Consider the following 21120-nt stretch of genomic DNA (forward strand, 5'->3'; position numbering starts at 1 on the left):
CGTGAGTGGTGGAGGGGTAGAGAAGGGGAGAGAAAATCCTGAACAGGCCCCTCACTGTCAGTGCAGAGCCCAGCACAGGGCTCGATCTCAGGAACTGTGAGATGATTACCTGAGCCAAAGTCAAGAGTCGGCTGCTTAACTGGCTGAGCCACCCAGGCTCCCTCTTCCTCTAATTTCTACTTATCCTTCAATGCTCAGAACGTATCATTTACTTCAGGAAAACTTGCCCTAACACCCTCCTCCTCCCAAGACAAAGTTAGGTCCTGAGTTCAATGCTCACTGAACATTCTGTGCATTCTCTTCCTCACTAATATTGTATTTGAAAATATATACAATATTGGATAATTAAGTATTTTCTCTATCACACTAAAAGGTACATTCCATGACAGGAGAGCCCATTGGGGTTGCCAGATCTATTACATGTGACCAAATACCAAGGGCCTATATATATATATATATATATATATATATATATATATATATATATATATATATAACTTAAATCACAGTAACAAATTGAATGTTTTATTCTGAATAAAATTCAATATAAATATTTTGAAAATCCTTTCAAGAATTGTATGGCAATGTCTATTTATTGTGTGATGAGGGTGCATTTTAATCTTTTGTTTTTAGTTAGCTGATTATTTACTTATTTATTTTGAGAGAGAGAGCACAAGGAAGGGCAGAAAGAGAGGGAGAGAGAGAATCCCAAGCAGGCTCTGCACCGTCAGCACAGTGCCTGACGTGGGGTTCAATCCCATGAACCGTGAGATCATGACCTGAACCAAAATCAAGAGTTGGATGCTTAACCGACTGAGCCACCCAGGCGCCCAGCATTTCAATATTCTCGATACAGTGTGGGGTGGTTGTGGTGGCAGTGATGGAGCCCCAAAGCAGAGCATCTCCTAGAGGGTCAAGGTCCTAGAAGCTGCATCTATTTATAGGTCACAGTTAGAACCAGAGAGTCTTATACAGTGCCTTCCATGCGGTAATTGGTCAATAAATATTTATTGAATGAAAGAATGAGTGAATCAACGAATCAGTGAATGCTCTTTACTGTCAAAACCCACTGCTCCAGTAATTTCTGCGTTGCATAGTTTGTTTTCCAGCTGAAAACAAATCAGCTGAAAACCTTTTCACCCTCATTTCTGTCAAGACACAGTGACCTGCCGGAACAGTCCCACAGCCTAGCTGGCTTCCTAAATCATCGTGTAAATGATGGGTCAGCGATACTGAGAGCATAGTTGGGGCCATAGGGCCTTTATAAAAGCTATGTCAGCTCTTACAGTGAGTCCATACTGAGGATCCAGATCTCTCCTCCACTGTGTTAACATCCTGACATATGGCCATAGCTTTTGTTTGTGTGCCAGTGTAGGTCATGCCAATTTTCCAGAAGATTCTCCTGGAGTCTAGTCATCCTGAGCTGTCAGACATCTGGAGTTAGAAGGATATCCCTAGGTTTTACAACACTGGAAAGAAATCATATCTGGAAGGCTTTCCAGGGGTATTATCAGAAAGAAAGTCATCTCGTTATTGGCTAATCTCAAATATATAGGAAGTCCAGAGGACAGTGCCCATTACTTTTCTCACTGAGGAATCTTTCCGGCTTGGCAGTCAGCCTCTGGTAGGTACTTGGGAGGTTTTCCCTCCCTGGTCTCCCTTCTCTGAATTCTTCTACCCCTGGTTCCTTTCTGGAGCCTTCCTGGCAAGCACGTTGGGATCAGGTGGGTAGAAGCTGTGTTTCCTATCTCTTTTCTGGAAGAGATCCAATATATCCCTCCATAGGTGAAGTCCTTCACAGGAATAGATTTACGTCCTTGTGTCCCTTCGAATAACCCTGAGTAGAATAACCCTGAGACGAACTTCCCACTTGCCACCATTGATAGCCTCTCATAACAAGAATACAAATGTTACTAAGCTTAAACGAACAGGCACAAAGTTTTCTCAGGGTGAGGAGGGCCAGGGCTGAGTAGGGTGAGGGGCCCGGAAAACCACCATGCCACACCAAACGGCCCTGAAGAATCTAGCTTGGTGGCCCGTCTCCATTTCCCACACTTCTGTTCTCTCAGCTCTCCCCTCTTACCTAGTATTTTACTCCACCCCTCTCAGCTGACCCCTCCCCAGAATCCAAGGGCTTTCCCAAGACCAAGCATGCATGGGCGAATTCGCATCATTCCGCATACGAGTTCCCTAACAATTGCAATGACATTTTGCTAGATTACTTCTGGGTGATGACAGACAAGGCCTCAGTAATAATACCTTGCAAGTGTAACATGTCTGTAATTAGACTGTCCTGTAATTAGGGAGCTGACAACTTAGCCACTGCTTATCACTAGCCACTGACACAGCAGGACACAGGAAGAACCATAGAGAAGGACATCTGTCTGACGATTGATGGTGAGGATCCCGAGGAAAGCCACAAGGAATAACATAATAATAACTGTAACAGAAAGCCATAGAGCGGAGAAGATCACATGTCTTGATTAGAGACAAAGCTTGGGCATCAGGAAGAATGAGGTCACGGATCTCCCTCTGTCCTCCTGCGATGAAGGATAATGTGTGAGAGGTAGATTTTAGTGTCTCACAGCCAGGCACACAGCTAAGGATGGGTCCAAAATTTTGGTGGTGACTTTGAGCAGTGTGAGAGAGAGGTTCCACGTTTGTGCACGTGGACCAATATCTCTGCCATTTCCCTGAACCTGCTTCTATTGAATTCTTTGAAGTCTCATTTGGTTTCTCCCTTCCACACCATCTCTCACACCCAGTAGGCAAGTCCAGCCATCATCCCAACTCCATCATCTCTTCCACTGTGGATGCCCATCACACACTCTGTTGTCACATCACCCTTCCTGGCTCCTGCTGTCTGGGCTCTCTTTTCTCCATCATGTACCCAGAGCTGTGTTAGAAGAGCTCAGTCTTCTGTTGTGACCGTCCCTACAGTCTCTCTTCTAGCATTGCTGATGGAGCCCCATTGCCTACTGAAATACACTCTTTGGCATGAAATTGAAGACCTGGTTTCAGAATTCTTGTGTCCATAATACCTTTTGTTTCCCTCGCTCTCCCTCTCGTTCTCTCCTCTCTCTCCCCGCCCCCCCGTCTTGTTCAGTATATTCTGCATCTTCCTTTTTTCATCTTTGTGACATTCTCTTTCTGTGGAGTAGTCTTTCCTCTGACATTTTCCTGAATTCCCATCCATCCTTTAAGGCCCAGCTCAAAAGGCATCGCTTCTTTAGGAGGGTCACCTTGTTTCACCACCTGATAAGTTTCCCCCTCTCAACATTGTCTACGCCTCTCTCCCCTCTTCCCTCCCTGCTCCCAGGGGTTCCTCAGGCCCCATGGCCATTGTGCTGACTGAAGTGGCTCCAGGCCGGCTGAAAGCTCCAGACCCTCGAAATTGGGATACATCTGTTTGCAGGCCGCTGCTGGTTAGTTTGCTGGCCACACGATCTCTAGCAAGTGGCTCAACCACGTAGAACCCCAGTATTATCATTTACAGATTGGAGGTAATAATCCCTGCCTCACAGGATTGTTGTAAAACCTGAGATGATATGTACAGAAACTTTATTTATTTATTTATTTGTTTGTTTGTTTATTTATTTTCCCTTCCCTCTCTCCAGAAACCTTTTTTAGATTGGAAAGCATTATACCAATGTGGGATACCATAATGCTCTCTCTTCTAGTTATTTAGATAATTGCCTTATTGTATCTAAACACTATAGGTATTTGCGAAATTCGGCCTCCTTCTCCCACAACCAGTGTTAACTCCTGAATCAGTTAGGCATGCATTCGGCTCAAGGCTCGCAGACCTCATTGGGAGACTGGAAGCACTGTGGGGCTAGAGGGCTTACGGGTTCAGAGGTGGGCCCTCCTGTGGCCCTAAGATGGATTTCATTTCCATATGAAAAGAGAACTTGCCCGTGGAGTAGGCAACCGTGTCTACCACAGCCCTTGAAGACGGGAATCAGGTCTTAGTTCCTCTGACTTCCTCCCTACAGTGCCTGGTATGTAGTAGGTGGCATGTGGGAGGTGTTCAATAAATATTAATTGAATGAATTAATAAGGAATCAATACATGCATGAGAATTCAAAAACCTGAAATAACTGGTCTCAGCTCAGCCATTTTTGCGCATACATCTTCCTTAAAGTTCACGCTTATAATAGCCTTCAGGATTAGAGCAATTTACCCTTCAAGCGGAAGTGCTGTTATTCAAAGTGATTTGATTCGTTTTTGTCTAGTCGGAGGCTAAGATGTAGGAACATTATGTTAGAAAGACAGCATAAAAGTGAGTCTGGATCTGAGAGGTTTGAAATGAGTCTGAAATATTAAAATATGTCTCAGACAACACGAACCTTTATGGTTTTCTTTTTATACGCTGTTGCATAGGAATTCAAAATATTGTTACAGGGTATATCACAGTAAGAATTTATATGCGGAAAATTGTACACCAGCAGAATCTTTTAAATGACCTCCTCCCTCCTTTTCTTTCCATGCCTCATCAGACACGAGGAGATTCGTGGGAAAGCAGTAATTATAATCCTTGCCACATTGACAGACTTGTGGCATATGCCTGAGCAGAACGGTGAGAGAGGGTGGGGATAAAGATATAAAGGAAATTAGGTGACCTAATATGGCCTAGTGGAAGGTACATTTAGCAAATGTGGTTCTTATCCTTGAATAAAGTTCAGCTAAAAGGAGGGTAGACTAATAATTTCCTATTTTATTGATACATAAATGACTGGTAAAAATCTGATCTTGAATTTGTTCCTGTAGAACCTAGCCTTTTTAAAAATTTTATTTTTAAAAATTTGTATCTTAAAAAAATTGAGATGTAATTGACCTGTAACATTGTATTAGTTTTAAAGGTACAATGTCATGAGTTGATACATGTATATATTGTGAAATGATCACTATAATAAATTTAGTTAACTTAGTCATTGGATACAATAAGTTTAGTTAGGAGTTAGATAACTTAATAAGTCTATCATCATATAGACTTGCATCATATAGACTTTTTTGTGTGATGAGAACTTTTAGGATCTACCCTTTTCATAACTTTCAAATATACATTACAGTATTAACTGTAGTGATCGTGTTACACATTATATTCTCAGAACTTACTTATCTCATAACTGGAAGTGTGTACCTTCTAATGCCCTTCACCCATTTCACCCACCGCTGACGCCAGCCACAACTGCTAATCTCTTCTCTCTATCTATGACTTAGTTCAGTTTGTTTGTTTGTTTGTTTTAGTCCCACATATAGGTGAGATCATAGAGTACTTGTCTTGCTCTGTTTGAATTACTTCACGTACCATAATGCCTTCAAGATCCATCCAGGTTGTAGTAAATGGCAGGATTTCCTTCTTTTTATGACTGAAGAATATTGCATTCCATATATATGTGCACCACATTTTATTTATCCATTCATCCGTCAGTGGACCCTTAGGTTGTTTCCATGTCTTGGCTATTATAAATAATGCTGCGATGAACACAGGGCTGCACTATCTTTTCTTGATTACACAGTTACCAAAATACGTGGGATCTCAAAATATCTTCTAAATTTATTCTAACCCGCAAAGTTGACAGATGAGGAAATTAACACCAAGAAAAGTTAAATAGTATCTCAAGGGTCACTTGTATTTACACACTTGGGAATGGAACCAAGAAATCTTAGTGCCTCGTCTGTTGTCTTTTCTAATGCCTCATGTGACACCTTTACTTTTTGAGTCTGATGTGAGAGAATAAAACAAAAGAGGGAAAAAATGAATTATACTGATAGAACTTGAGAGCTTTTTGTTCCATAAGTCTTGATTTAAAAGCTATTGTACTGAGGTGCCTGTGGGGCTCAGTTGGTTAGGCATCACATTCTTGATTTCAGCTCAGGTCATGATCTCACAGTCATGGGATCAAGCCCCTAGCTCAGTGCTGGGTGTGGAGTGTGCTTAAGATTCTCTCTCCTTCTGCCCTTCCCCCGCTTGTGCTCTCTCTTTCTGTCTCTAAAAAAAAAAAGAAAGGAAAAAATGCTATCCTACTGGTATTAACTTATCCTCAGGAACCAATGCTTCTTATAATAATCCTCATACTTTGTAGAAATTATTATCATCACTGAGCTTTTCTGGTCTCACCTTTTGTCATAACTAAAATAGAATAATAATAACTTTCTTGTGTAACTTGTAGGGCTATTTTAAAGACTAATGTAACAAAAGCATTTAGAAAAACAAAAACTTACAAATGTACAGCATGATTCTTGTCCTTATCACTAATAAGCATAATCATCTTTTTTATTACGTAATCTCTACATCCAACGTTGGGCTTGAACTCATAACGCTGAGGTCAAGAGTCACACGCTCTATGGACTGAGCCAGCCAGGCACCCCACGTATAATAATGTTAAGGGGGGGCCTGGTGGCTCAGTTGGTTAAGCATCTGACTCTTGATTTCAGCTGAGGTCATGATCCCAGCTTGTCTTGGCTTCCAACCTCTAGCCTCATCCCTCACCCTTGTAGAATACTAAGATTTACATGCAAGGTACAAAGTTAAAAATGTATTGTCATCTCCATGACTTATTTATGCGATAACAGAAGTTTGTATCTCTTCATCTCCTTCACTCATTTCATTCATGTCCCCCCACCCCCTTCCCAAGCATCCTGCTGTCTTTAGGTGCCTAGTTCATCTCTGAGAATGTGGCTTCATTATTCATACCCATTGTGAAAACGTTTGACAGCTCACTGACATATCACAACTTCCCTTTAGGTTTAGACACGTACACATAACATCCTGTGGACATCACCCATTCAAATTCAGCAACACGTCACAAAGCAAACTTCCTGTCTTTCCCTTAAAGCTGTTTCTGAAGCACCCCTGGTCTCGGGAGCATCTCCAGTGGCACAAGCATCCAGGTTAGACACCTGGAGAGTTCCTCGACCCTCTCCCACTTGCTACTCCCATATACAATCACATATGTAGTCCTGGGATTGTTTTCCCCAACAGACTTCTCCATCCTTTGTGCCATAGACTCCTTGTATATTCTCTTAACTGACCTTCTTATGTCCATTCTTCTCACCATCTTAAGAAGGATCCAACTACAGTAACTCTCTGACCAGATCATCTGCTTCATGCCAGTCAGTGACTCGTATCACTGGCACCATGGTTCTCACATGGGTTCATATGGAGCCCATGGGAATGCCTTGGTTGGAAAGCAGTAAGAAGGCAAAGGGGATGCTATTTGTGCTGGGGTCTACATTACCACTTCAAACAAGAAAATCCCACTCTGTATTTGCTTTCTGCATTGAGGTTCTTGAAAATAATTGCTTCGGGACAAAATACTTTGCTATTAAAGTTGGAAGCCCACTGACCATAAGGTACAGTCCATGTACCTGACCCCTGCCTGCTTCTTAAGCTTTATCTCTCCCTCTCCCTTTATCTCACTGTAGAATCAAGCAACATCAAACTGACCACGCCTCCTGTATTTACAACACTGTTTCATACCTCTGTTTTATGATGTTGTGCCCTCCACCGTGAGAGCCCTCTGTACCCACATCGCTACCTTTAGGGTAACTAAATTTCATGTACCTTTCAAGGCACACTATTACCACCTTTGGGAAGCACTCCTTCTTCACCCCCAGTTGCCACTTCTCTCCCTAACAATCCACTATCCATTATGCACTAGTTGAGATATGAGAAGTATTAGATGGGATAGTACAAAGCACACTGGGTTCTTCTGATCTTCACTCTACTACTCACTATATGTAGGACTCTAAATAATTCACTTTATCTCTATGGAACATAGTTCATTCATTCATTCCTTCATTCATTCATCCAACAATGTATGTTGATTCCCTTTGCCACCTTTATGGAGCTTACATTCTGATAGGGGAAATAGGAAATTAAAAACAAATTAAAATTATCCTAGAGTATGGAAGCACTATGGAAAAAAATAAAGAGGAATAAGGAGTGTGGAAGGTATCTCTATTTGAAATGGCATGTTACAAGAGAAAGGCCTCTCTGATATCTGGGAGAAGAACTTTCCTGGCAGAGAGAACACGTGCAAATGCCTCATGGCCAACTAGTGTAGCAACTAAGTGGTTGGTATGAGCGAGGGAAAGAGGGACAGTTTTTGTGATTTTGTTTTGTTTCGTTTTTTAAATGCTTATGTTGAGAGCAAGAGAGGGAGAGAGAGATACATGCGAGCAGAGGGAGGGGCAGAGAGAGAGGAGAGAGAGAGAATCCCAAGCAGGTTCCGTGCTGTCAGCACAAAGCCTGATGAGGGCTCGATATCACAGACCAGAGATCATGACCTGAGCCGAAATCAAGAGTTCAACACTTAACCGACTGAGCCACCCAGGCGTCCCAAGAGGGACAGTTTATGAAATCAGAAAGGAGCGAGGAACCATGTCACCTATGCCCTCGTGAGTGAGAAGGGGAAGCTATGGGAGGTTATAAGCAGAGAAATGGCATGATCTGCCTACTGTTTTGAGAGAAGCCTGCTAGTTATGGGGTGTAGGGGCTCTTGGGGGAGCAAGGAAACCACTTGGCAGGCCACTGCAATTATCCGGGAGAGTGATGGTGGCTTGGACTTAAGTGGTTGTGGTTGAATTGGTGAGATGTGTATATAGTGTGGATCTTTTTGAAGGTAGAATTGAAAGATGTGATGATGGGTTTGACGTGAAGTTTAAGAGGGGGAAAAAAGGCAAAGGTGGTGCCACGATTTTGGAAGTAAGCAACTAGAAAAGTAGAGTTGACATTAGTGAAGATGGAAATGACTGTAGGGAGGAGTCTCCCCTATGGGAATTAGTTTTCAGATATGTGAAGTTCGAGGTGCCAAGTAGACATCGGATGGAGATGTTAAGTAGGTGGTCTGGACTTGAGGGATAGGGGCCAGAGATGAAAATGTGGGGCTTGTCAGCATATAAGACATCATAAAACTCAATGTGATTACCTAGGAAGTAGGTATAGACATTCAGAGGAAAGAAGGTCTAGGGCTAAATCCTGGGACATTGCAATGTTTAGAGTTTGGCAAGATGGAGCGCAGGGACAGAAGAGTAACAAAAGATACTGAGAAGGAGCAAGCAGCAAGGAAGGAAGAAAACCATCAAAGTGTGATGTCTGCCAAGCCAAGTGAAGAACATGTTTCACGAAAGAGGGAATGGTCAGCTGGGTCAACTACTAGCACTAAACCATGAGTCGTTGGACCGAGCTCCACGATGGCCCTGGTTATCTCAAGAAGAATCGTTTCAGTGAACTGGTGATGGTAAGAGTGATGAGAAAATGCAGGTGGAGTAGATTCAGGATGTAGTGAGAGCACACAGAGACCGTTTTTTCGAGAACTTTCCCGTAAGGACAAGCAGAAGAATGAGACTTGGCTGAAAGCGACTGGGGGTAGGTATTGAGAGACTTGTTTAAAGGATGGGATAGGGGTGCTGGGGTGGCTCAGTCAGCTGAGCGTCCCAATTCTTGGTTTCGGCTCAAGTCATGATTTGGCAGCTTTGTGGGTTCGAGCCCTGCATTGGGCTAAGATTTTTTTTTAAAAAGGAATGGTTATTCAGAGTATAAATCCGATTTTGCCACTTCATGCTGAAAACCCTCTAATGGATCCCCATCCCACAGTAAAAGGCCAATGACTTCCCGTGGCCTGTTGTGCCGCACGTGATTATGCCCCTGCCTACCCAGACAAATTCACCCACTCTCCGTCCATTTCACACCGCATCCTTCAGGCACACTGGCTCACTTCTGATTCTTCAAACATACAACAGTTCCTGACTCAGGGACTCTGTTACTGTTTTCCCTCACTGACCGTCCTGTGTGGAATGCGTTTCCACATGAATGTCGAGTGGCAGTCTCCGTCCTGTTCATCATATCTCATTTTATTTATTTTTATTTTTTTAAACTGTGTTTATTTTGAGAAAGAGAGAGTATGAATGAAGAGGGGCAGAGAATAGAGGGAGAGCAGAGAATCTGAAGCAGGTGCTGTGCTGTCAGTGCAGAACCTGATATGGGGCTTAAACCCACAAACTGTGAGATCATGACCTAAGCCAAAATCAAGAGACACTTAACTGACTGAGCCACCCAGTTGCCCCATCATACCTCATTTTAAATGTCACCCACATACAGGGGAACCTGGCTCCTCGGTCGGTGGAGCATGTGACTCTTCACCTTGGGGATATGAGTTTGAGTCCCACATTGGGTGTAGAGATTACTTAAAAATTGGGTGTAACTGGCGCACCTGGGTGGCTCATTCGGTTAAGCATCTGACTCTTGATTTCTACTCAGGTCATGATCTCATGGTTTGTGGATTTGAGCCCTTTCTTGGGCTGCATGCTGACAGTGCAGAGCCTGCTTGGGATTCTCCTTCTCTCTCTCTGCCGCTCTCCCTCTTCCTCTCCCTCTCTCTCCCTCAAACTCAATAAATAAACTTAAAAAAGAATCTTTAGGGGCACCTGGGTGCTCAGTTGCTTAAATGTCTGACTTCAGCTCAGTTCGTGATCTTGCGGTTCGTGGGTTTGAGCCCCACGTCGGGCTCTGTGCAGACAGCTCAGAGCCTGGAGCCTGCTTCAAATTCTGTGTCTCCCTCTCTCACTGTCCCTCCTCCTCTTGTGCTCTGTCTCTGTCTCTCTCTCAAAAATCAATAAACATTATGTCACCTACATAGAGAGGTGTTCCTTGACCATCGGACCTTAGTCACCTAGTCACTCCCTTTCAATAGAAATAACTTTAATTCTCTGGAGGTGCCTGGGTGGCTCAGTTGGTTAAGCATCCAACTCTTGATTTGAGCTCAGGTCATGATCTCATGGTTCGTGAGTTCGAGCCCCCCGTCCAGCTCTGTGCTGACAGAGTGGAGCTTGCTTGGGGTTCTCTCCCTCTCTCTCTGCCCCTCCTTCTCTCTCTCTCAACATAAATAAATAAATAAACATGTAAAAAATGATTTTAATTCTCTGCATATCACCATCTGCTATTCTTCTCTTATTTTGCTATTTATCATCTGTCTTTCCATTTAGAACGTAAAGTCTGTGAGAGCAGAAACTTGTTGCCCAGTGTATTCTCCACTGCCTATAATAGTGCCTGCCTCATAGGGGAAGTTTCGTGAATATTTGTTGAGTTAATAGATACATTGCTTTTGTTTACTCACTTCGGTTTTGAAGACTGTGATGAGATGGTCAGGATGTACCTGAAAAGTGCATGGGGCTCTATCTTTCAGAATTTGCAGCAAAAGAATGCTAAGCTGCCGTCCTGTACAGAACATCTGGCCCAATAGCAAATTCCTGACATCAGCTTGAGTTAGAGCCTTACTAGTGATGAAGAAATTCCTCATTCTTTACCCTGAGCCCACAGAGCATAAAGGATGCTACTGCTCAGGGCTTTGGTGACTGGCGACGCAACAATGAGGTTGATTTTTAGACAAAACAACCAACCTATGATCCATCAAAGCAAAGGTTTTCACCTTCAAAGCAGTGGTCTTAGCAGCTGAAACTTATCCTAATGGTCCAGATGGTCCCTGACTTAGGATGGTTTGACTTGAGATTTTTCAGCTTTACGATGGTACGGAAGTGATACTCAGTACAAACTGTATGTTGAATTTTTATCTTTTCCTGGGCTAGCGCTATGTGCTCCGATCCTCTCTTGTGATTCCGGGCAGTGGTACTGGGCCATGGCTCCCAGCCAGCCACAAGATCATGAGGGTCAACACCTCACCATTCTGTACCCAGGTCAGTTTTGGTACAGTATTCAATAAATTACATGAGACAGTCAACACTTTAGTATGAAATAGGCCTCGTGTGAGATGATTTTGCCCAACTGTCATCTAATGTAAATATTCTGAGCACATTTAAGGTTGGCTAAGTTAGGATATTTGGTGGGTTAGGCATACCCCATCATAAGTCGAGGAAGAAGTGGAAATCCTTGTGAGGTTAATATCCATGTGGCTCAGTTCACAACTATATGGCTCTGAATTGGTGTTCAACTTCAAGGGCTCATTCTTTGTTGTTGTTTTTTTAAAAATTTTTAATGTTTATTTATTTTTGAGAGAGACAGACAGAGTGTGAGAGGGGGAGGTGCAGAGAGAGAGGGAGACACAGAATCCGAAGCAGGCTCCAGGCTCTGAGCTGTCAGCACAGAGCCCGATGTGGGGCTTGAACTCATGGACTGTGAGATCATGACCTGAGCCGAAGTAGGACTCTCAGCCGACTGAGCCACCCAGGCACCCCTTCAAGAGCTCATTCTATGTAAGGTAGGAGTGTATTACCATCTCTATTATATAAGTGGAGAAACTGAGTCTCAGCAAGTTAAATGACTTGCTCTGGGTGTGCTGCCCCTGAGTCTCTTATTCACGAATACATTCAACAGTGTTTGAAAGTGTGTTTGGTTTTCAGAAATGACCAAATGTCACTTGGATCCAAGTGAAGCAAATTAAATAGATTCTCCAGGCTAGATAATACAGTTTCCAGTGAGTAAATCTCTACAAGTTCTAGAAGGGGCCTTAGAGAGTATCCAGGCTGAAAATAAAACTTCCGAAAATCACATATGTACTCAAATGCCACTCATTGGTTTTTGTTTGTCTTAGGCAGATCCATTTCACGCTAGATAAAGAAACCTATCCCAATCTCGGCCACACACACCTGGCACAGAGAGGGAACAGAGCTGAGAGACCAGCTACTCAGATCTTTGCCTCTCTGCCAGGTGGGCTTAAAGATATAAACTGGCTGTGTTAGCATGTTTGGAGGGGGGAGCGGATTCTTCCATTTGTATGTTAATGAAGAACAAAGGAGAGGGAGAATCTCTTTGCCTTAAAAAAAAGATATCCTTCCGTTAGAAAACATAATAGGTAATTAATGTTTCCAAGGAGTATAAAGACCTCGAGGAGCCAGTTGTTTCTCCTGGTAGCTGTTAGGTTGTGGAGTCGGCGTCTGCACCATTCATAACCGTAGTGCACGAATTGGCACAGATTGAAGCCCGAGCAGCAAGCTGTTCCAGGTAGACCAGATGTCTTAAAGGAAGGCTGTGTCTCTACAAGTAAACACAATGCCTGTTTCCTGTCATTTTCACCGTTGAATAGCTGGCTATTTGATAATAGGAATAATTCTTGATTGATAGCATTCTGTTTGCAAGAAGGGTAACCCAACTGTTCTCAGAAGGAAGCGCTTTTTCAAAACACATTCTCCACAGGCATGACTTTATCTCCCTTTCCCCATCAGGGGCTGGTCTCGTGCTGCCGGATGTTGACCCAGAGATGAGGGAAGGTGTTGGTGGCCACTGTCTTGGGGAACGGTAGAAAGGGTGGAGGGGAAAGATAACTGACAAATACGAGAGGGCCTCCACTGACGTCGTCAGCAATCGAAAGGAGGAAGAAGGGTGTTGGGGATGCGAGCAGTGGTGGGGACGTGGACAAATACCAGCGATGGGCTCAGAGAGGGAACGGTATCCAGCACTGGCTTGACTGTGAATCTAACAAGCCCAAAATGCATTCATTGAACACATATTTATTAAGGTCCTTCTATTCCCAAGGAGCTATTCTAGGCATTTGGGATCCATGTGTGACAAACAAACAAACAAACAAACAAATCCCTACCCTTGTGGAGCTTTTATTCCAGAGAGGGCATCGGAGAGGAAATAAGAAACAGAACACATAAAAACAAATTATACAAAGCATTAGTGGGTGATAAGTGCTATGGAAGCAAACAAAAACAAAAAAAGTTAACAGGTCCTGGAATCCGGGGCATGGGGGCCTCACAATTTTACGTAGGCTTTTCAGGGGTGGCTTGCTAAAAGCGATATTAGTACGAACACTCGGTGTGGTGAAGAAGCTGTTCGGGCAATTATCTGAGGAAAGAGCGTTCCAGGCTGAGGCAACGACGATTGCGAAGAGCCAAACGTGGAAGGGTACCTGGAGAGTTTGAAGAACGGCCAGGAGGCCCAGGAAGTGTTGAGCGGGGATGGGGCAGCAGATGAGCGGGAGAAAGCGAGGTGAGGAGTAGCAGGTCAGAGAGCCCACGGGCAAGGCGCCTAGGCCCTTCTCGGTCATGTAGGAGTACAACTTTAGCTCAAAGGGCAATAGAGAGCTTTCGCAGAGTTTCAATTAGACAAATAACCTTATCTGACCCACATTTAAAACACATCTCTCTCTAGTACATGGAGAATAGATTGTGGCATAAAAATAAAAGAATTCTCTTTTTTAAACATGCTGCCTTACTTCTACGACAGGGTTGCTATGGGACTCAAATGCAAAAAATAAATAAGTAAATCAATAAAACGCTTTAAAGAAGATACAGGACAGTGCAGACCCAAACTATCATCATTTTACACAAACAACAGGGGGTTCAAAAGCCAGGGTCCCCCTTGCCTCCTCTGACCATGTGTGGTAACCCCGTTCGTGAAATGAAACTAGTCTGTCTGTAAGAAGCTAAAGGCAAATTGATTCTATTTTAAAGAATGTAATTTTATGCCTGAGTTTCACATCATTTAGATTTTTCAGACTGCTACTGATTTTATATTTAATTTTTAAAAGAAATGCCTTTTAAAAAAAGAAGTGGAAATCCTAGACTCGAATGCTGAAGACTTTAAATACAGCAACAGACCTGGAGGGGAGCAGAAGTCTGGGAACTTTAAACCTATTTCCTTTTCCCTAATCCCCTCAGAGAGCTAAAAGCGCACTGGCCAGATCCTCCAACATTTCGGGGGTGGCATCTTTTCTTTGCAGTGGCCCTGCCATCAGGTGAACGCTTCTGGGTGGGAGAACACACACTTTGTGCAACCATCTGACCTTCAGAGAGTCTGGGGAGAGATTTTAAAGGATTTCGGAGAAGAGGCCTTGAGACTCCAAGAGAAAGAACAGGAATAAGAGGCCCGGAGAAGCCTGAGCCTCCGGGGAGATGGAACTGAGTTAATGAAGAGGGGTGATTATCCAAGATAATTATGTAAAAGGGAAGGCTAGGAGTTCTACATGGCTGCAACTTGGAGTTTACTCTGCCTAAGGTGAGTGTTTATGTTTCCGTGTTTTTGTTTTTATGAGTAAGGTTTTTTGCTTTTTTTTTTTTTTCCTTTTTTACCGGCTGCTCAATTTGAGAAAGCATCTCAGCTGCCTTCCAGACCCCCATTCTCGTCCCTTCTCTTCCTTTAGATTCTGAACCCCGCTCATCATAATCCCCCCCGCCTCCACCCCCACGCCCCGCCACTGGCTCCTGGGACCCTCCTCTCCGTACCCCTGTAGTGAGGAGCAGCTGTGTGTACCCTCCGCCCCTCCAGACGCTTCCCGGTCTTATTTTCTGATTTCTCCAACGCTCCCCCTGTGCCGATGTCCAAAGACACACCTTCCCAGCCAGCCCAGCTGTCGCGGCTAGCTCCAGTGGTTGGGGGAAGCGGTGGGACCTCTGTGCTCTCCCAACCGAGCCCCGCTGTGCTGGGCACCTCCCTCCCCTTCCCCTTGACGGTCCACCCAGCCTGGATCATCCCTGCTCCTTCCCCATCGCTAGTTTTGTTTATGGCACATACCAAGGCTTTGGGCGACCTGCGGTTGCACGGCTCTCCTTTGGTTTGGGGAGGGAGGGGGTAGCGTTCCCTGTCCCCGTGTGGGTGTGCCCGAGACTGTGAGATCAATCTTTCGGATCTGGAGGCACACGCAGCTGGTGACAGGAGAGCCCCCCCCCCTCCCCGCGGGTGGGGGTGGGGAGAGGAGAAGGGACTCAGCTTGGGGAAGGAGGCAGGGAGGCAGCTGCAGTGCCGCGAGGGGTGCGTGTGCGTGTGCCAGGCTCGCCCGCCACCTCCCGGCTCAGTCTGCGCTCCTCCGCTCGCGGGGCAGCCGGGGCCGGCGGGCTGGGGAGCGGGAGCGAGCGCCCCTCGCCCGGGCCTCGCCTCCCCAGGGCGCCCGGCGGTCCCCGAGGCCGGGGCGCACCCGCCCGGGCCACGCGCCCTGCGCCCCCCGCCCCTTGCACCCTCCCCGGCCCCCTCTCCATTGAGTTTTCCAACACGGGCGCCCGTCAATGGTCCTGCTCTGGGATGCACACGCAGCTCGCGGCCGGAGGGGGGTAGCAGCCACCGCCTCCAGGTGCGGGCTCTCCAGGTCCGCCGCCGCCGCCACCCACCGTCGCCGCCACTCGAGCCCCAGGGCGCGCTGAGGTCCCCGGCCGGCCATGGGGCTGCCGTTGCTGGCGTGAGAAGGGGCGCCGCAGCCTCCGTGCTTGGGGTGCCCGGCTGCCTGCATGGATGTCTTCAGCTTTGTGAAGATTGCAAAGCTCTCGAGGTAGGGGCTGCGCCGGTTCATTTGCACCCAGGGCCGCCGCAGCCGGCAACTTGGTGCTTTATTTTTCGGGAGGCTTGGGGACTAGCAGAAGCTGGAGAGAGCAGCGGGGCTTAAGAAAGGACTGAGACGAGGTGGCCAGGGGCTGCTGCGTTCAACTTCTCTCCCACTGGCCGGTGGGGCTCGTGCATCGGCGGGTGTAGACCACACACACACACACACACACACACACACGCACGCACTCCCTCAGGCACACACCAATATTCATGACAGTTTCTTTTCCCTTAGGAAAAGCCCCGGTGGTGCTTGGGGTCACATGTATAATTCAGGGCCACCAGAAGATGGTTGTAATTGCTACTGCTAGGGAAAGCCAGAAGTGCGTAGAGTTTGGGTCCATGCTTTCCAAGCGGCAGCGATCAAAAGTGGCCCCCTGGCCCCCACCCCTAAATTAGACCTCTACACCCTGAAAATTCAGCTTGTAGGTTGACAGGGGTAAGTAACTGTTCTGTGTTCCCAGCAGTGACCTAGATGCTGAAGACAGGGAGCTGGAAGAGAAAGACCTTTAGCCTTTCCCTGGGTAACTGTGTAGTCCCAAGCCTTAAAGATTTAGGAATTTGCTTCCAAGTGGCCATGTTGTTAAAACAGAAGAAAAATCATCGATTCGAGCAGATTTCTCTGGCAGTGCGGGTAGAAGAAGAATATTTCCACTTTTTGGCCTCCTAGGTATCACCTGGTCAGAGCATTCGCCCTAGGTTTTCTGCCCTGCTTAGGCTTCCAAAGTCTTCCTCGAGCCCTGGGAGTAGGTTTGTGCTTCTTGCAGTGTGGCATTAACTGGGACGTGACTGGTATCAGAAGTCTTAGAGGACCGTGCTCCACCTTTTCCGCCCACATCTTTGGAAGGAGGAGCATTCCGCCCCTTGAGCTCGGCTCTTTGTAACAGTTGCCACCATGACCTTAGGAGGTAGGCAGTAAGAGTTTTCCAGGATGCAGTTTAGACTCCTTTGCAATTACAAGAGAATAGTTCTAGGTTTTCCTTTATTGCTTAGTGTCAGGGTGGGATGTGTTGATTGCACCAGGCAAAGATGAGCAGCCTGGCATAGCCCCAATCAGAAAGGTATGTTGACTTTGCTTTGCTACATCACATTTGGGCCATTTCAGAAACACTCGGTTAGGACGTTGCTCTTCGGACGTGCCTTTGACCAACATCCACAGGTCTTTATTTGTTCTTCTTGCCCGTCTCCACCTTCCCTCTCTCCTTGCACGAGTCAGTCTTAATGTCACAGCAGATTTTCCAGGGAAAGGGCTCCAGTGGAACTTGTCTGGGTAGACATGAGGTATAGAGCTGATGGGTAAATGTATCTGTCTTGGAGCAGCCCACTAAGAGGTGTTTCCCCGCACAGCAGAAGGCGAAGGCGGATATGTCAAAGGGTGGACGATTGTAGTGTGGCAAACTGTTCGGTTTCACGTCAATATCATAGAGGGCCGTGGCTTCACACCTGTGTTCTCTTAACTTCCTGCATGCTTCTGCCCATGGCTGGTTTGTAAACAGCTGTCAAGTCTCGGACCATGGACGGTAAACGGCTGTGAGCAACAGTTAGTGATTGCCTGGTGCCATCTGTGTGATGGACAGAGATTGCCGAAGGGAAGGAGAAGTTCAACGGTACAGTTCAAAGTAACCAAGATAGATTTTGGTGGCCTCAAATGCTAAAAATGATAAATGTTAAAACCATCTAGAGCCTAGATTTAGTCCTTAAACTTTGGAGTTTGGGAGCGGAACAGTGCCGTACGTCTGTGAAAAGATGGTTTATGTTCCTTTTGCTAAATTCTAGGATGCCTTCATGATACCCACAAATCTGAGCTTTTGCAAAACCCAAGCCAGGCTGTGGGGGATTAGTATCTTATTTTAAAGAGAGGTTAGAATTTAGTAAATGAGTGTGAATTTCACTTTCTGTCCTCAACGTGATCCAAATCGAGTGTTTATTCTAAAGAGAGAAGCTGCACATGTTCTGAGTTTATGTGCCCATTAAGAAATCCTTCATCCATAGGCATTCTTCTTGTTGCTCGGGGTGAGCTCAGCGATGGTCCCCAAGCTGAAATAGCAGTGCGTGTAGAGGGTCAGCAGCGCGCAGAAACACATGTTTACAGCGGCTGCTTCCTGCCCTTGTAGGAATAAAGTCTTGGGTGTGTGTTTTAAACACTGTTACAGAAACCAAGTTCTTTTCTCAGAGGTGAAGTATAAAAATGCTTACAGCGCAGGATTTTCCTGATTTCAGAATGGATAATCTTCCTAAAGGATTTAGCTTTGATCAGCGTAGTTACTTGAGTGCTTAAAATTCTCGTGGTTTAGAGGTGAACACACAGTTACGCCGGGCCTTAGCCTTGTCTTTGGTTCCCAAGAACTGGAGTTCCTAAATGTTAATTCAGAAAGCGTTTGCTGTAGAAAGCATAACTTCTATTTGCTAAATGTCCTGTCTGTGAGTAAAGACAGTGGTAATTACAGAGGATTCTGAGAGAATATTAATCCACTTTTAACCACTTGTTCCCAGAATCGAGGCCCTTTTAGTCGTGTGAAAAATCAGAATTCAAACTGCCCCTCAAGAATTCGGTACCATCTTATGACCGCCATTTAAAAAAAAAAAAAAAAGATGCTGCTGAGTGTCAGAATAGCCAGCAAGTTCCGACCCTTTACACCTTTTTGACTTGTGACCCTTGATCGCGTCCGTCGTGGGTGGCACAGCGTATCCTGGTTCTGTCTGGAGCTGTTTTTTCTCGTTCTTCTAATTTTCTGGTTATTAAACTGTTTGATAGTTTACATGCAATTTTACTTCACTGTTTCCTTGGTAACAGTTATATATCATTTTTCATCCTTGTAGATGAGAGCATTACAGATGATTGCCTTATAAACCAGTAATAGTATAAAAATAGGCATATATTTTTATTGTTACTGCTCTTAGTATCGATGATTTCATTTGTAAAGCAGCTGCACTTTTTGAAATGTTTATAGAAGAATACAGTTCAGTAGAAAAACATATGATTATGCCCCCTTCGCCTGAGGGAAGTGATTTGAAACCCAAAACACATAGGGGTGTTATTAAACTGAGGGATGCTTTCAGGAATTGAATAGCTTGACTTCATTTCGTCTCTTGATGCACAATGGCCCACTTTGAGATAACGATTGGGTCCCAATTATTAATACGGAGATTATTTCTTATAGTGGTAGGTAAACTTGTAGGCTGCTATGTTTCACGTTGTCATGCAGTTGCATGGGCTATTTTGTGGCATATGGCAGTGACTGATATCTGTAATGATAATTTTGTTACAAGTGTCATACATTTGAGGAAGGATAAAAATACGTAGTTACGGCTTCCTCAGATTTTATGTAAAACCTATTTAGAGACTATTGAACTTCTGTTTTTTACCTTTACTTTATTCAGAATTCAGTATTTCCTGGGGGGAAAGGGAAGTTAAAGAAGCAACGCAAAAGGTCATATTCCTCGCATCTCCTCTCTTTTTACCCGAGTAATTGCATTAATATTGCTGATAATAGTGAGCTCTAGAGGCTAGCAACCAAAAAACCCCCAAAGACTCTGGATTTGAATTTTATTAAAAATGCTACTTGCTCGTCATCTGAGTCCTTTCTGAGTTCTGCTGATTTCCGTGGCTGTCAGGAGGTGAAATGATGAACAGTTTCATAACAGAACTAGATTCCTGTCTTAGGAATATTTAACTCGAGTTTCCCAGGGGTTGGTGGTTTGCAGCTGTGAAAGTCTAGTTGGTAGCAATTCTGGGGGGAAGATGTCTAGTTCAGGCTATATAACATTTCAAGCATCTCTCTCTTTTCCTCCCTCCCCCCTCCTCCCTCCTCCCTCCCTCTCCCTCCCCCTCCCTTTCTTTGGGGCGAGTGAATTTCACCTGCTTGCTCTCAGAATTTGATAGAGATTGTCACCTGCGGTGAAATTTACTTGTTTGTTAAATGCATGAGCTGAAAATTCTCACTTTCTGCTTATGGACCTTATAGATATTCATTCTTCTCTCTCTCTCTCTCTGTCTCTCACACACACATACACACACACACACACATACACACACATACAGATGCACTGTTCAACTTTATTACTTTATTATTCCATTTGGAGTTTTCCATGGAAGTTTAGCTGTGAGAGAATATACATTATTGATGAGCTAGAAATTTATCTTTAATAATTGACTTAAAATCACTGATTTCGTAGTTGGCTCGAGAGGAAAAATGGAAAACCAGAATACAGTTCCAAAATCTACTAACCTTACCATCAAATGATCTTGAGCTTTGGGAGCTGATCATAGCAAAGGAAGAAAAGTATAAATAGGTTAACCCAGGGGGTGGCAAACTAATGGCCTGTGGGCCAAATCTGGCTTGCTGACTGTTTTCATATAGAATGTGAGCTAAGAATGGTTCTTAAAATGAAAAATTGTTTTCGTGGTTAAGAAAAATCAAAGGGAGAATGGTATGGAATTCAAATGGCAGCATCCATGAATAAAGTTTTATTACAACACAGCTCTGTTCCTGCATGTGGATATTGTCTGTGGCTGCATTTGCTCTACAACAGCAAAGTTCAGTAGATGTACAAGACCTTATGGCCCACAAAACCTAAAGGATTTACTACCTGGTCTTTCATAGGAAGTTTGCCAACGCCTGGGCTAAATAATGCCTTTTCCTGTTTTTTCTTCTTTACATCACCAGCACGTGTGCGTGGGCACAAGTATAGCCAATTACACACTGCCAAAGAACAGCAAAAGCCAGGCACTGCTTAAAGCAGTAAGGACAGATTTTCATCAGTAAGAAAAGTATTGTAATAGGGAAGAGTCCAGTGGAAATTCAACCCAAGTTCAATTTGTACAGAGGTGACTGGGCATCTTA

At 44.7% G+C, this 21120-nt stretch overlaps 1 protein-coding gene across 7 annotated transcripts in view; it reads left to right on the forward strand.

Moving 5' to 3' along the window:
• Positions 1-21120, forward strand: part of FRMPD4 (FERM and PDZ domain containing 4) — a 688829-nt gene that overhangs the window by 139860 nt on the left and 527849 nt on the right. The window contains exon 1 of one of the 7 annotated variants that reach the window (XM_027054557.2): positions 6573-14962. The exons of 5 other annotated variants lie outside the window; for them this stretch is intronic. In XM_027054557.2, the coding sequence (XP_026910358.2) occupies positions 14931-14962 (32 nt within the window). In that variant the 5' untranslated portion in view covers positions 6573-14930. Of the gene's footprint in view, positions 1-6572; positions 14963-15003; positions 16227-21120 lie in introns of those variants that run through there. One more of the 7 variants, XM_027054556.2, reaches the window with a different exon arrangement.

Source organism: Acinonyx jubatus, chromosome X, assembly GCF_027475565.1.
Source record: "Acinonyx jubatus isolate Ajub_Pintada_27869175 chromosome X, VMU_Ajub_asm_v1.0, whole genome shotgun sequence".
NCBI lineage: Eukaryota > Metazoa > Chordata > Mammalia > Carnivora > Felidae > Acinonyx > Acinonyx jubatus.